At 37.0% G+C, this 16,644-nt stretch overlaps 1 protein-coding gene across 1 annotated transcript; it reads left to right on the top strand.

Moving 5' to 3' along the window:
- Positions 1–7,038: 7,038 nt before the first annotated feature.
- LOC132548450 (nucleolar protein dao-5-like) lies at positions 7,039–15,729 on the top strand. Its single transcript, XM_060212315.1, has 2 exons — positions 7,039–10,910; positions 15,649–15,729. Exons 1-2 carry the CDS (start codon positions 7,039–7,041, stop codon positions 15,683–15,685), a joined length of 3,909 nt encoding a protein of 1,302 aa, XP_060068298.1. The 3' UTR covers positions 15,686–15,729.
- The last annotated feature ends 915 nt before the right edge of the window (positions 15,730–16,644 follow it).

Raw genomic sequence — 16,644 nt, 5'->3', positions numbered from 1 at the left:
TAACCTCTCCCATCTCCATCCTCTCCCACTTAACCTCTCCCCATCCCCATCCTCTCCCCATCCCCATTCTCTCCCCCATAACCTCTCCCCATCCTCTCCCCCTTAACCTCTCCCCATCTCCATCATCTCCCACTTAACCTCTCCCCATCTCCATCCTCTCCCCCTTAACCTCTCCCCATCTCCATCCTCTCTCCCTTAACCTCTCCCCATTACCATCCTCTCCCCATCCCCATCCTTTCCCCCTTAACCTCTCCCCATCCCCATCCTCTCCCCCTAACCTCTCCCCAGCTCCATCATCTCCCACTTAACCTCTCCCCATCTCCATCCTCTCCCACTTAACCTCTCCCCATCTCCATCCTCTCCCTCTTAACCTCTCCCATCTCCATCCTCTCCCACTTAACCTCTCCCCATCCCCATCCCCATCCTCTCCCCATCCCCATTCTCTCCCCCATAACCTCTCCCCATCCTCTCCCCCTTAACCTCTCCCCATCTCCATCATCTCCCACTTAACCTCTCCCCATCTCCATCCTCTCCCCATCCCCATCATCTCCCAATAACATGTGTTTCCTTTGATCTGTTTACTGATGGAGCACATTAAGAATTTCTAGTGTTTATTTGTTTAGTATTATTCCAATCTACTTTAATCTTTATTGTAAAAGATGAAAACAGATTGTTTTATACTTCATCTGTAGTTTTTTTAGAAGCATGTCTCTTGAAATTTGAAACTAGACATATCCTTAGAAAGGTATTATTTGATGGGCTTGTTTACGACATTAATTGCCATGATATAAATACATTAACATTGTTTTTCTATTCACTCCATTTCCCTAATTGTAAAAAATTATGTTAAACAAATGTTTATCATAAACCACAGAAATCTGAGCTACTCCACCATTCATCAATATTAGGTTTTTGTGACATTCGTCTTATGGATAACGATGTCTGAACACGCTTTACCTGTGTTTCCCTTTGTAGTTAGTGGAAGATAGATGATGGAGTCCCCGAGTTTGAGGGCGGTCATGATCGTGAAATATCAACTCTTCCGTAACAAGTGATTATCTGTCATCATCCTTTCCTTTGAGATCTGGGTGTGACCACACACTTATATAATTTCATCTATATAATGACCAAAGAGTTTCAGATGAAAAAGCAATTTTCAGGTCAAATTTGTGGTGTCTATGCTGCTAGCTGGAATTAATTACTTTCAGATGTGATACTTCTAAAGCGGATATTACATGATCATAGAAATCATGTATGAATGAGTTAAATTTTGTCAGTTTTTATTTAGGGTAAGAAGGATAGCTTATGTATGGTAAATCTTCCACTCCCTTGTTGCATGACTTCATATTGTTAGGGATGAGCTGTAATCAGCTCTACTGTAAACCTCAAAAGAAGGCGAACATTGTACTAAGGTGGCCATTACATTCCTGGTTACAAACACTCAGTAGGTATGCATGAATCTTTCTAGTTTTGTATACAAACATGTACAACCATATAAATCTGCCTTGTTTTTTGGTTAGGTAGCCGTTTGATGCCTCACCCTGTCATGTTATACAGCCCCTTGGAGGCACAACTATACATGTTGAGCTGACTGTTTTAGTTTACCTTTGATGTGAAGGCTATGATGACAACATGATCTTATGATAGGTTAATGTGCATCACTCTCACCTGTCCAGTGTGTCCACTTCATGCTCAGCAGACTGCCCTGCATGACTAACAAACCATCCATCATCATACGTCCTAATTAATTAGGTCTTGTTGGTAACATCTGGCGATACAGAGGCATATATTGTTTAACAAAAAAATCATTACTGGTCAAGATAATATTCTCAGTGTTTTTCGTATTTATTTGTTGATGTCTGCTCCTGGTGGTAAAAAAAAGTTAAGTTTTCAGAGAGGTTGAATTTATTGGTTTTGGTGATTGAGATGATTGACTTATTGTGGTTGAAATAGAAATTTATTTCGGTTGTATTAGTTAAGATTCAAAATATTTGAATTATTTATGAAAAATGTTATATAATGTAAATATTGACATTGTGACAAAATGTTCATAGATTTTTCTTATATTGAGACAATCTGTCATCAAATAAGAGAATATCTGACAACACTAAAGCCCATACGCATTGTTATTTACTGATATCAGATTAGATTAAGAAATGTTTTATTTTCCTGAATTATTGGATAATTTGGACCTCCACTGGTATCTGTCCGTGCAAATACCTCTGTGTTTTAATGACAACACAAAAATCTGGAGTGCTTCCAGTAGATCTGTTTCTTTGTCTATTGTTACTTACGTTATGATAATACACCTGATTTGGGCTATAAGCTTTTAGTAGACAGGCAACAAGTATATATCTTTTTTAATGGAATAACTGTCAGCTGATAGATGCATGTATTTGCTTAAAGGGAGCCATGAATATCGCACAATACAATCTCCAATTTTACAAGTGTGTTGTAAAATAGTTCAGTATTGAAAAAAAAAGATAAAAAAATTCTGGAAGCGTTTCTGACATGACTTAAATGGTCCGTATATGACCATAAAAATGACATTTAAGCAAGTTTGAGTTTAAGAAGATTTATCTTCACACTACAAAACTTAAGGAAAGTAAACCATCTGATGTGAACGTTTTGTGTAGTTCTGCAGTATACATGAAATAGTTATTTTCCCTAAAGACATCTGATGTAAGTCGCTAAAACCTAAACTTTCTGTCTCTCTGACTTTTATCATTGTGTTAATTAAAGATTCTTTTCCACTGAAGCAGGAGCATATACATGTATGTTATTTTCTGATTTAGACAGACATAATTCCATCCACATTCCCATGATTCTGTTTGTCATTCTCTGGTATTTCATGTTGCTTTTGATAACTGTTCCTCAAGTTTTAATCTGATAGTTTAGGTTTGCAAATTCAAGTCTTTCTATGGAAATACCTGCTGATTGTATGTTCTGATGTCTTCATGTTAAAGAGTAAATGTTACCAAGTTAGATAATTATTGTTAGTTTTGATTTAAAGCTTACTGTACTTATAGGTGTAGTGAATAGAGAAGTCTTCTCTATTAAGGGTTATGTTACCATGATGAAGTTATACCGCCCCTGTTTAGAAAGTTAGTGGGCCAGTGGAAGAACTGAGTGTTAAAATAGAACTCAAATAACCCCATCCTGTGTACAAATAAAAAATAAGGTATGTAATTTTGTTTTGACACGTCAAATTTTTTTTTAGTTGAGATTTTTCTTGTTTAAAAGCAATTGAAAATGCCAGAAATAGAAAGAAGAGATAAGCTGTGATTCAGGTATCGCCTCATGAAAACTTGATAATTGATTGTTTGTTTTCATGCAATGAAATTTGTTAATGCCGTACTTGTCAGCCACTTTAAATAGGTAAAAAAATGGTTTAAAACTCGGGGCTAAACTTCAGCATTTGTCCTCCTAGGACAAACTCTGGTGTTAAATTACTTGTAAAACTCTGAATTTGACAAGTCAGTAGTTACTGTTAAAATTTTAAAGCTGTAAATCAGAATTCTGAAATAGTTCTATCACATGATTTCTATCATAAGACTTGTAGAGTTGTGTCACTACCAGGTGTGATAACGAGATGTCAGTGCATACAAATCAAAGTAAGCTCTTTAAACAAAAAAGTAATTCTTCTTGTGTGATATTTGGGTATTTTCTCTAGCTGAGGACACTATCTTTACATTTCAATGTCAATGCACTCAGCTTTCAAACAACATTGGAACCTCATTTGTCATAACATTCAGGTACCAAATTCGAAGACAATTCGTGATTTAAGCACAGGAACAATAAGCAATTTTCAACAGTCAAGGAATATATATCTTATTCAGGGTGAGAAAATTATTCTGCTTAAGTAATCTAATAGATATTATGCCATCCATGTGGTAATTTGATAAAAAACAGACCTATATGCATTTGATTTCAAGAACTTTGACTTTACAGTACACTAAATCAAATCTGAAATTGACATATTGCAAAATGAAATCTTGATTGAAGGGAAAAAAAATGAAGCAGTTGATTTGTACAAAGATATAGGTGCTGACATTTTCACCAGAATGATCTCAGATCGCCGAGACTCAACCTAATACTGTTTCAAGAGGCCATTGATAAATGTGAAAACACACTACTATACACCCATTTATCAATAACAGTCTGTATATAGATTTTATTGAAAATTTCTGTTAACCTTCTATTCTGAATGGAATCCTTTGTACAAAGAATTATTTAATAATTTACCAGGGTTTAAATGACGTCTGTGTGGAGATAATTGTATTTGGATAAAAAAAAATGGGAGAGGGTGGGGGTTGAAATTTGACTTTAGTACACTGAGCCACAGATCTGAATTGCAGTGCTGTCAAACCTATCCTCAATCAGTTGATGTTTCTGTAGTAATTTGGATTTTTCAATATTATTATGAAGGCATCAAGTCGGCTAATGACAAAATGAAACAGCACACCTCGGTTTGTTAATCATGAAAACCTGTTGAGCCGCAGCTTCTTTATGTAGAGTTGGAGATCTCAGTTTTGGTGATTTGGTTTTATTCTGTTTTCTCCTAATGCTAGACTGGCCTATCCACCTGACAATGGTAGGATCTGTAAAATTCCTTCTATAGATTGCATTTAAATATTTTGTATTATTGGGATGTAATTGAGATAGAAACAGGATGTTTTTGTACAACCTTAGCATATAAACTAATGTAAGGTCTAAGGGAGATGAGATATAACAACATTTAATGGGTGTTGTGGAGAATGGGTACGGACACTAATCTTTGTAAATCAGATCTTTCAGATGTTTGATGTGATAGGAAATAATGAGAAGCTTTCAAAACCTAAAGCTGATACTGATGAATTAAGGTATGGTAGACTACCAGGCACTTCAGTCACCACACAGGGACAAAGTATTCATGTTTGCCCTGTCACAGAGGTTTCAGCTCAGGAACAACTTCATTTGACTAAAGTTAGCCTATATGTGTCAGAACACTGAAATTGAATAACATCATATCAGATTCACCACTTCAGACCATTAGTATTTAGTCTTGACAATTAGATAGCCTGTGTTCAATCTGTCATAATAATAAGGAACAGGCAAATACAATTTTAATGAAACTACTCTCAAATTTATAACGTAACTTCATTTAAAAAGAAATAACACATTGCTGTTTCTTTACTCGAGAGGTGGTGCAATTCCTCTGAGCATACACTCAAACACTATCCTCAATGTCTAGACATGAAGATCTTGATTGAGCTTTTCTATTGAAGTTACGATTTCTATAGCTACTGACAGTTTCATGTATAATGAAAATTTCAGAACAGGTTGTTATTAGTATTGGAAATTGGATAAAAAAAAATAATTGTGATGCTGAAGAGTTTAACAACTGGGACTGAATGACTGAACATGCAATTAAAATTGATGAATTATTATTATTTGCATTCATAAACAGATATTACAGGTAAAAGTTTAAGATATTTAGGCATTTTAATTACATATTAAAGTGTGATACTTACTATGAATGTGTATAAATACAAATACTTTTTATTTATGTAACTTTAGCTTTCTCATTATTATCTACATTCATATTGCTAAGAATTTTTGTTTTTTTGTTGAAATTTGTATGACAAAACAAAATAATTGCTATTTTAAAATGATACATATAGAACTGAATTTAGGGAGGGAATCCATCTTTCTAGAAGGAAGAAATAGTGCTCCATTAATTGCTGATTTCACAATGACTGTTTTTAATTTTCACTGGAGCTCAATGTAGAAATTCATTTTGTAGGTAATTCATATTTATTTTGAGTATGAAAATTGACTCTTGTTGATATGTGAGTATTCTGACAGTTGTGATTGGTGACATTCATCTGTGATTTTACTTTTCTCACAGCTATTTACATGATGAATAGACAGTTTCACTTCAGACACCTGGGATCCTCCTAAAAAGGTTGGATTGACATGCACACTGACATGCCTTTGTTTTTGGACTCAATTCATGTAGATTTCTTTGTTAAATTTGGCGTGACAGAGTTAAAATTGACATAAATACTTGAACTGAGGAAACAAGGTTTGAGGGTCTCCATCTTTCCCATGGTCACACTGAATACTGTTTGTTGTTATCTTTACTGTCTAATTTTATCTTTGTCTTTCATTGTACTCAAATCTTTTTTTATTTTTTCAATTTTTTTATGCATTTGTATTCAGTCAATGTTTAAACCTCAGATTTCAAGTGATTGTAAATCTCTCAACTTTACTGAATTCTTACACAAATGTATTTTAAAAAAGAAAACTGAAATAAAACATGCATAAAGATTAGTATCTATGCTGTATCTGACTTAGCCTTCCTTGTCTTCCCCTTTAAAACACATTTGCGAGGGATATTAATTTGGGATCGTTCCGTCTGTGCATCCGTCTTAGGGCTTTCCGGGCGATAACTTCAAAACTGTTTAACTCATTTTATTTTTGGTGCTACCATGGAAACATTGTCAAAAATATAAATTAGGGTTAATTTCCTTTTAAGGGCTTCAACTTAAAAACTGTTCCACTGAACTCCACAAAAGTCTTTGTATATAATAAGTTAGTGCCCTATTTGTGCCTTTCGCTATTGACAACATTTAATTTCTTCATATTTTTTCCGTTGCCATGGAAGCATAGTCAAAAAACACAAAATTAGTGTAAACTTTCCTTTTTAGGCTTCAACTTCAAAACCATTAAAAATAATAAATAGAAATTAAACTTGTAATATGAACATACATGTGATTGTGTGTCTTTCAGTGGGGCGTGGGGGATAATGTCACGCTTTGTGTTGTTTTATTTTGTCAGAACATCAGGACAATTAATCACAACATAATTGTGAGTATAGATATATCACAAAATATCGTTAATTCTTACTTAGATTGATTACACACCTATGTGGCAGCTTATCTTGTACATTAATGTAGTAGAAAAATAACATTGATTATGTCTGTATTGTGATCTTATCAAAAATGATAAGTATTTAATATTTGTTTGTATATGTTTCAGACTTGAGGTGCTAAGATGGGCCAACAACAGTCTCAGACGGCTAGTAGGGAGCCAGTGGTGCGGAGGCCTCCTACGAGACCTTCAGCTCCACCTAGTGCTCGACCTATCAGTGACCTTGGTCCCAAAGGACCCAGTTACAACAACCCTGTCAACAAGGTGCTTCCAGCAGTTTTACCCACAAAGCATCAGCTACGCCCAGTATCTCAGGAAATGAGTAAAATCATTCCCAACTACAAAGATATCTACGCATATGATGTCAACAATGATGATAATGATGACAGTGATAGCCTGGAAACTCATCACGAGATAGAAAATGGACTAAGTAATGGGAAAATACCACACAGTAATGGCAGTATTCCTAATGGAAAAGTGGCACATTCTGAAACAGGAAGTGTGGCTAGTGACAGTAGTTCATCTGGGCGAACACCAAGTGTGTCGTTTGACCCATCAAGGAAGTACAAAGTTCATCGGCGTCAACAGTCTGCTACCTCTAGTCTTTACAGCAGAGAGAACACGATTGAAGAAGACCCAAAGGAAAGCTTAGAATTGCGTGGCAAGTTGGATTCTATGTCTACATCCTGTCCTCAGGTGTCTATTCCAGTCAGGAGTACGTTTGAGATGGACTCATCGTTAAACATGACCTACGCTCAGTTGGCAGAGGCCAGGCGCAATAAGACTCTCTCAATGATAGAACAGAAGACTGGTCGAAGGATAGAGGATCTCAGTAATGATCTGTCTGAGCACACCAGTCGACCTGTTACAAATCTAGTTCGGTCCAATTCTACGAAGTCCACAAAGAGTATGGATGCTCTGGATGGACGAAAGAAAAAGCAACGAGCACCAGCTCCTCCTGTCAATCGCCCTCCTGCCCCTCCTGCTCCTCCTGTTCCTGTAACGTCAAAATCTGCTCCTTCAACTCCCCGAGGACCCATCCGATCAATGTCCCAACAGGCACCACAGCGACCGGTACATCCCCCTCCCATTCACAAACGTGGTTATTCAGCACATTATGAACCTCCAGTGGACTATGATATGGAAGATGTGTCCATTCCTCCTCCCCCACCTCCTCTTCAGGGTATTCTCAAAACCAGCAAGTCATACTCAAAGTCGAAGTCAAACGGTGTTGAGTATGCAGATGAGGTTCACAATGATGGTGTAGAGTACAATGATAAACAAATAAAGGAGAGAAAGCCGCCATCTCGAACAAACAGTCAAAGAGTTCCCCCAATTGTGGCCCCAATAAGACAGGAGGACCCTCTGCTGCTGGAGATTCAGAGACTGGCAGAGAAGAAAGCCGCAAGACGACAAATATCAGAGGAACAAGAAAAAGAAAAGCAACGGGAAGCTGAAGAACAAGAAAAGAAGAGGTTGGCAGAGGAAGAGATAATGAAGCAGAAAGCTTCAGAGAAGAAAGAGATCACAGAAGAGAAGGAAAAATTACCCGAGGAGAAATTGACTGGTGCTACCGATTCCAAAAACATTAAACCTCCTCTGCAGAAGCAAGATGCTGTTGAGGAGGTGTCAAAGGTTCCTCCTCCTCCTCCCTCAGTAGTTAGTTCTTCACCTTCCAAACAAGGGACATCCACATTGGAAAGGAAGCCATCCACAACGTCATCTTCAAGTTCTGCGGACAGTGCAATGCGACGCCTGAGCTCCCTGCTACAACATGACATTAAGATTGCTGCACAGGCAAAGGCAACTAAAATTGTCAAGAAATCTACAAAAGTGAAAGAAAAGCCAAAAGATCCTTCAGAGGTGTTCAGAGAGCAGCTAGCTAAGGCTGCCTCTGACCGAGAACAGAGGAGCAAGACAGAGATGAGTATTGATGAATTGATGAAGAAAAAGCGGGAGGAAGAAAACAATGTGCCAGTAACAGGTAGAGTAGTGGAGAAAGAAAATACCACTGAAATATCTGACAAACCAGCGGCAAAGAAAGCAGACGCCAGTCGTGTAGAAAAACCAAAGGAGGTCATCACACTTGACTTGAATACAAATGAGTACCCCAAGAAAAGATTTGAGAAAAAGTCCAAGAAAAAGCAAAGCAAAGCTGCTGAAAATACTGGTTCTCTTCCGAATAATTCCAAACAGCGTCTCCAAGAATCTGAATCTGGGGAAGAGAAGGAAGGGGAGATAAATGATGTTCGAAACTCTAGTATATACACTCGGGAAGACTGGACACCGGAAGATGATTTAGATTCAGATGACAACTTGTCTGATAAGGATCAGATGGTGACATCACGTGGTCAGGTTCAGGGCTTTAAGTCAACTATAGTACCAAACAAGGTCAATGACCTCAAATATAAAGAAAAGAAGGGCAAGAGTAAAGAAAATAAATACACAAAGCGAAACTCAGATATGGGGACTGATGAAAGGAGGAAGTACGATAGTATCAAGAGATTCAAAAAAACAGTTCATAAAAGTGTCAGGAATGCATTCGGATCCATCAGCAAAGCAGGGGGCAAGATTCTTAATAGGCAAAAATCTGAAGATTTGGAGGTCGTCAATGAACCACCACCTCCACCAAACTGGAAACTCAGGAGTTCTGTATCAGCTCCTCAAGCCATGAATCAGAACTTTGAGTCAGAGCAGGCATTGAAATACATGGTACCTCATGGCTTCAGTGATCATAACTCTGATTCCTCGGATGAGGACTATGGAAAGATGCATGTAAATTTCGGTCCTGAGGATGATGAAACAGATGAAGATGAGGATAGTGAAAAGGAAGAGATCCATCAAATGAAGCGAGCTGGTGTTGCTTATATTGGTAAGAAAGGTCAGATTGTCGTCCTTCCAGAATATGAGAATGTGCCAACTGGAAAGGATAGGAAGAATGCTGTTGAATTTGAAGGTCATGCACCCAAGATTTACCAGAAAAAGAAGAAGTTCACATTTGATGACACAGTGCGTAAAAAGGAACGGTTAAAGAGGGAGGAGATCTTGAATGAGGAGGTGAAAAGGGAGGAGGAAAAGAGAGAGGAAGAAAGACTCAAGGGAGAAGCAAAGGAGAAGGAAATGGAAAGAGTACGTGAAATGGAGGCTCGAGAACGACTCCAAAGGCTTGAGACACAAGCTCAAATACAGCAACAGTTATTACAACAACAACAAATGGGGATCCTTTCTGCCCCACCTCTTCCCCCTCCAGCCGGCTTCCAGCAGGGATACAACGCTTCTGTGGACTATTCCCAGCTCTTGTCCCAGACAAACCTCCCACAGTCAGGCTACAACATGCCATTCGGCTCGCAGCCAGTGTTCTCTGCCCCTATGTATTCAGGTGTGCCTAACATGTCCCTGGAAGACTTTTCGCAGTACATGAGAATGATGAGCATGCAGGGGTCTGCACCAAACCCACAGCAACAGTACGCCTTCATGTTAAATAGTGTTAATCTGACTAATCAGAATGGATTTGATAGAATGCAGGGTGGTGGTCTTCTTCATATGCTTGGTCATCAGGACAGTGCCAAATATTTCAAAACATCTTCTCAGGAATACTTAGATAGTGACAGAAATCAGGTGTTCAATAACTGGATGGGACCAACCAAACAGCCTGCCTCTAAGGCTACTGTTGTACCCACCCCACAAATAGTGCAATCCTCTGGCGACGGGACAGTCAGTGCAAATTCTGTGACAGTCAGTGGGCCGCGAGTGTCCACACACAGTGGTGGTCAGATTAGAACAAACATTATGGTGAATGATGATGAATCAGATATGTCTGACGGTCTGTCACCACAGAATGCTGCCTTGGCCTCGGCAGGTGTCACAACAACCAATGTTATCCCCAGAATTATCAATGGTTTTGATGAGGATGGGGGCCATCGGACTAAGATCTCTGTTAGTGGATCCCAAAAGCAACGAGGTGTTAACAGACAAACAAGCTTTTCCTCTGTCAGGTATGCGTGACATCCTTGTGTACACTACATCTCCCTAAAACAGAATATGATATCTACAAATATCTTAACATGTAACACAATTACAGGTACAAAAAAACATAAATAAACCAGGTCTTCTCCCAGAACATGTAATACCATCTGAAGATATATCGTATTCTCATAATACACTTTTGAAAAGTTTCACATTTCTTGAAGTCAATTCCTTCAAAATTATTATCATTCCACAACAAAGACTGTACGATTCAGCCTGAAAAGATGACATTAATCTTTTGAGTTTCACCGGAAACCAAGAGAACATTGTGTTATTTATATACAGTGTGAGATTCGGGTCATTTCCTCCCTTGTATGGTGTGATTGTTGAAATGTTAGGAATTACAAACAGATGTCCTTATGATCAGAAAAACAAAGACTTTTTCACAACAGACAGATAGTAGCTTGATCTTCAGAGAAGAAGTTTTTTGTGTACTATGAGTATGACCTTGAAACCATAACATTATCCTATGACTCTGCACCATTTATTAGGGGCGTGTGAAAAAGTTTTAACAGTAAACAGTATATACATATACAGTAATGTAATAAGATTGGAAACACTTCTGATAAGTAAAGCATAAGCTGACAATATAGTTACTGACGATACGCAAGTGATAATATATAGAAAATTGTTAAAAAAACACACAAGAAAAAGTTATCATTTTGCATAACGTTTTCGCAGCTTAGCTGCTCCTCAGTGCAATCAATACATATATAAATATATATATAACTAAAACGGTCCTTATCACAGTCCTGAGAGTAAATTATTATACATAGGGCTTCAACATTTGTCCAGACATTTAAGTGTGGAATAAAAAAACAAGGCTGTGTAAAATAAAAAACGACTACTGACCATTGTCCAAACCAGTAAGTATAAGATTGAAAGAACCTGACCATTGTCCAAACCAGGAAGTGTAAGATTGACAAGACTACTGACCATTGTCCTAACCAGTAAGTGTGAGATTGACAAGACTACTGACCATTGTCCTAACCCAGTAAGTGTAAGATTGACAAGACTACTGACCATTGTCCTAACCCAGAAAGTGTAAGATTGACAAGACTACTGACCATTGTCCTAACCAGTAAGTGTAAGTTTGACAAGACTGCTGACCATTGTCCTAACCCAGTAAGTGTAAGATTGACAAGACTACTGACCATTGTCCTAACCAGTATGTGTAAGTTTGACAAGACTACTGACCATTGTCCTAACCCAGTAAGTGTAAGATTGACGAGACTACTGACCATTGTCCTAACCCAGTAAGTGTAATATTGACAATATTGACCATTGTCCTAACCCAGTAAGTGTAAGATTGACAAGACTACTGACCATTGTCCTAACCAGTAAGTGTAAGTTTGACAAGACTACTGACCATTGTCCTAACCCAGTAAGTGTAAGATTGACAAGACTACTGACCATTGTCCTAACCCAGTAAGTGTAAGATTGACAAGACTACTGACCATTGTCCTAACCCAGTAAGTGTAAGATTGACAAGACTACTGACCATTGTCCTAACCCAGTAAGTGTAAGATTGACAAGACTACTGACCATTGTCCTAACCAGTAAGTGTAAGATTGACAAGACTACTGACTATTGTCCTAGCCACTAAGTGTGAGATTGACGAGACTACTGACCATTGTCCAAACCTATAAGTGTGAGATTGACGAGACTACTGACCATTGTCCTAACCCAGTAAGTGTAAGATTGACAAGACTACTGACCATTGTCCTAACCAGGAAGTGTAAGATTGACAAGACTACTGACCATTGTCCAAACCAGTAAGTGTGACATTGACAAGACTACTGACCATTGTCCTAACCAGTAAGTGTAAGATTGACAAGACTACTGACCATTGTCCAAACCAGTAAGTGTGAGATTGACAAGACTACTGGCCATTGTCCTAACCAGGAAGTGTAACATTGACAAGACTACTGACCATTGTCCAAACCAGTAAGTGTGACATTGACAAGACTACTGGCCATTGTCCTAACCAGGAAGTGTAACATTGACAAGACTACTGACCATTGTCCAAACCAGTAAGTGTAACATTGACAAGACTACTGACCATTGTCCTAACCAGTAAGTGTAAGATTGACAAGACTACTGACCATTGTCCTAACCTGGATATATGTGTAATATCCAACATACAGTATAAAACAGGATTAAGATGGCCAAATGAACGCCAAACAAAAAGTAGATAGAAGAACAGTAAATATCGACCTTGTTTTCAGTTAGAGTCTACCTACTATTTTACTTATATAGAAATTAGATTGTCTGAAGCTTCCCCTCAAACAAATCAAATAGCTTTAATTTTTTTTTTTTTTTTTTATAAAACATGTATGCATAACTTTCACACAATAAGGTGTATTGCTTGTCAGCTACCTCAGAATGCTTTGAGTTTAGGACAGAAGAGCAGGTTTAAATAGCAAGCGTTAGGTTTAAATGGACACTCCATTTACTTTACAAAATTACATATTAATCTCCATGTTAGTATTTACCTCACGACATCCTTCCTGATCAGACGTACTGATAGTTTTGTTGAGTCTGAAATTTGAACCTTGTCAAAAAGAGGGAATGGCAAAAACTGAAATACACACTAGAGCATTAAGTTAATTGTGTATTGTCGGGGTGAAAGGGTAAAGGGTGCTTTTAAATTCTGTACCTGGTGAAATACAATCATTTTGGTTGGCAGCTGTCCGGGATTATTAGGATTGGTCAGCTTGACCAATAAACAGTCTGAAAAATCGGTCCATACTTAATAGATTCTACTTGATTTCAGATATTTCATCAACAGTTGTCAGATTTAAGTACAACTGCTTGGCATGGATATAATTAATTGATAGATATATATTTTTGATATATGGTTAATACAGTGTGCCAAATAAGTTATATTTTTTTTTTTTTTTGAAAGAAGAAACAAATGCAAATTATTCAAATAGAGAATTTAATGTTTGGGAAAATAAAAGAAATTATAACCCTAAGGTGCTTTGAGGAATTAATGTATACCATATTCACATTGCCCTAGAGTTATAGTATGAACTACTTTTCATCTGTGGGTGTCTGGCACACATTTCCCAAAAGTTATTATACCTTAAAGTTGATAAATATATGTACGTCAGCATTAACCCCTATTTACCTCCTGGCAGGGATATGTACTTACGTCAAACATTCAATGACTTTGTTCACTTCCGTTTCCACATCCATTGACTTGTTAGCATAATGATAGTCTACAAAGAATGCTTTTATCAATTAGAAGTCATTGGAACTATTATTACATATGATTTCAATAAGAAATAGTCATGTAACTACTAGGTAGGTTTATTGTAAGCCAGTTGTAAACTCTGAATATATTTGTGGCTGATTTCTGTCTTCTTTTCATGGTTTTTGAAAAGTATGGGGTGTTTATACCTACAAATAAGTAATTGAATGTACAGTTTGAACTCAGTTTTATTGTTCACATAAGACTGTAAAGATAATAATCTTAGCAGCAAGCTCAATTTCCAAATTTAATATAAAATTTTACACATTCTCAATATATATTTTTTCGTTGTTGTCAGGAGTAGCATTATAGAACAGAGTGTAAAATTGCACCTGATAAAATTCCTGGGTAAAACCTGTCTACAAAAGCTTTCCTAGCTGCAGTGATCTAATACATTATCAAGTGTCATTTAAAAAGAAACTTAATATTTATTTTTATACATACAATTTGCCACACTGAATACGGTAATGTATTTTTGCAAATTCCTAATTCAATGCATCTATAAATACAACATATGTTTATTTATGTGGTTCAGGAAAACTTGTTAGTCTACCTGTGTGTGACCATATATCTTTCTATAATTGTTGTATAGAATCCAATAGAGTGATATCAGAAGCTGTTTGGTGTTCTGTGAGATACTGTTTCAGCTACTCCTAAATACTTTGGCCCGTCTCCTAGCTCACACCGACTCCCTACTAGTTCTCAGTAAGGTCTCCTTACAGCGACTCCCTACTTGTTTTGAATAAGATCTTCCTACACTAACTCGCTATTGGTATTTCAGATTGAGTAATATCCACGCCCGTCACATGTCAACAAAGCAGATGTCTGAGATATTTTGAAAAGAGTTTTTTTTTTGTCAAAGTGTTGTACAAGATAATTTTCAATTGATATTGAAGTTTTTCAACCGTCCAAAAACTAGTTTATCTTCCTGGATATGGTATGAGTTATAATATGTCCTATGGTCTTGTATTTAATAGATTGTTCACAAATCACTCAGGTGTGGTGTGGTTAATTTTAACCCTTCCTATAAATCATATTTACTAAACGTGTCAATAGACTTTAAGAAATAAAAAAAAAAAAGAGGAAAAACTAAATATTTAGGAGTAAAAAAAAAAATATTCTGTTCTGTAAGTATCAAATTTTATTAGTAACTTTTATTTTACTGCAAAAGAAATAGCTGTTTTTATGTTGTAACAAAGATCCTTTGTCTAATTCTAAGCCTTACTATCTATTCTATAATTGAAATTTTCTTTATAAATGTTTGGTTAGTGTCAGTTAAAATTTCACTGTAAATTTGCATATACAATTTACACTGTAACAGATGTTTATTAATAGAAATTCTAGGTTACAGAAAATGGGTAGCAAATATGTGAAATATTGAATGCTGTACTAGACAATTTTTTATGTGCTTCATTTCACATTTCCCTTCATCTTTGTTTCATTTCTTGTAGTTCTCATCCAGGCAGTGAGACAAGTGCGGAGAGGTGATCAATATCTTTATTATATCCACTGTACATAGACTGACCATTCACGACCCTCCCAAGCTCGAAGTGACCAGGGGTGGTCAGTGCCTGTGGAAAACCCTAGTGGTCAGCAGAATGACCTGCTAGTGTTTAAAAACAGACCTAGTCACAAACTGACCACGACGCATTATTCAGAGGGCCACAAAATGTTGACCTGTTCAGGGGAAATAACTCCAAGTAATAGACCAAAAATACCCCACGGAGGATTCTAACAGTAAGGATCCACAACATACAAGTCATTGAGTAATGTCCATGTACTGAAATCAGAAATGATTTTATGAAATACATAAAAGTGTCAGGACATGGATAAGTTCTAGACCTTTGGAGCGGTTAGGGATGCTGTTCAAGGCGGGGAGATTTCAAATCATTCCGCATGTTTAGTGTTACAGAATGGAAACATTAAAAATACCATGTATTGTATGGACCGCTTGTGTAGTGTTGATTCTGGTGTAAAGCTGATGTTTACAGAACTAGAAGGAAGTGCATCGGTGATGTTTGAAATAATTTCAAAGATTTGAAGTGTTGAGGATGTTTCGAGTCAAGAAAAATGTTGACATCCACTTGGCTGTGTTCATAAGTGTTTTCACAGAAATGTACTTAATGTAAGGAATGAAATACCTGTTTTCAGTGGAGCAGAGAGAATTTAACTTTTGAGTGCAAGAGACAAATATTTTTTGAGTGATGTAAAACACTCACCCTGTCTATAAGTTTACTTACTAGTGGCAAGATTTTGTTTTGTTTTTTGTTTCTGTTTTTCCTTAAATAGTGGAAGTTGAACTTGTATGTAAGAGAGATGGTTGATATTCTGGAAGGCTATTGTTATGAAATGGACAGTAAAATCACAGCTGTATGTGGTGTAAGAGATTACAGACAATACATTACAAATGAATGAAGTTCAAAAATAGTACAGTTATTATTTTTGGG

Source organism: Ylistrum balloti, unplaced genomic scaffold, assembly GCF_031769215.1.
Source record: "Ylistrum balloti isolate Yb309-2 unplaced genomic scaffold, AGI_CSIRO_Ybal_v1 Utg370010, whole genome shotgun sequence".
Taxonomy (NCBI): domain Eukaryota; kingdom Metazoa; phylum Mollusca; class Bivalvia; order Pectinida; family Pectinidae; genus Ylistrum; species Ylistrum balloti.
The sequence above is the reverse complement of the archived record's forward strand: the minus strand, read 5'-3'. Positions and strand labels throughout refer to the sequence as shown.

Coding starts and splice junctions, on each gene's coding strand:
- LOC132548450 (XM_060212315.1), top strand. CDS start 7,039: ATGGGCCAACAACAGTCTCAGACGGCTAGTAGGGAGCCAGTGGTGCGG. Junction 10,911..15,648: donor ACAAGCTTTTCCTCTGTCAG/GTATGCGTGACA, acceptor CATTTCTTGTAG/TTCTCATCCAGGCAGTGAGA.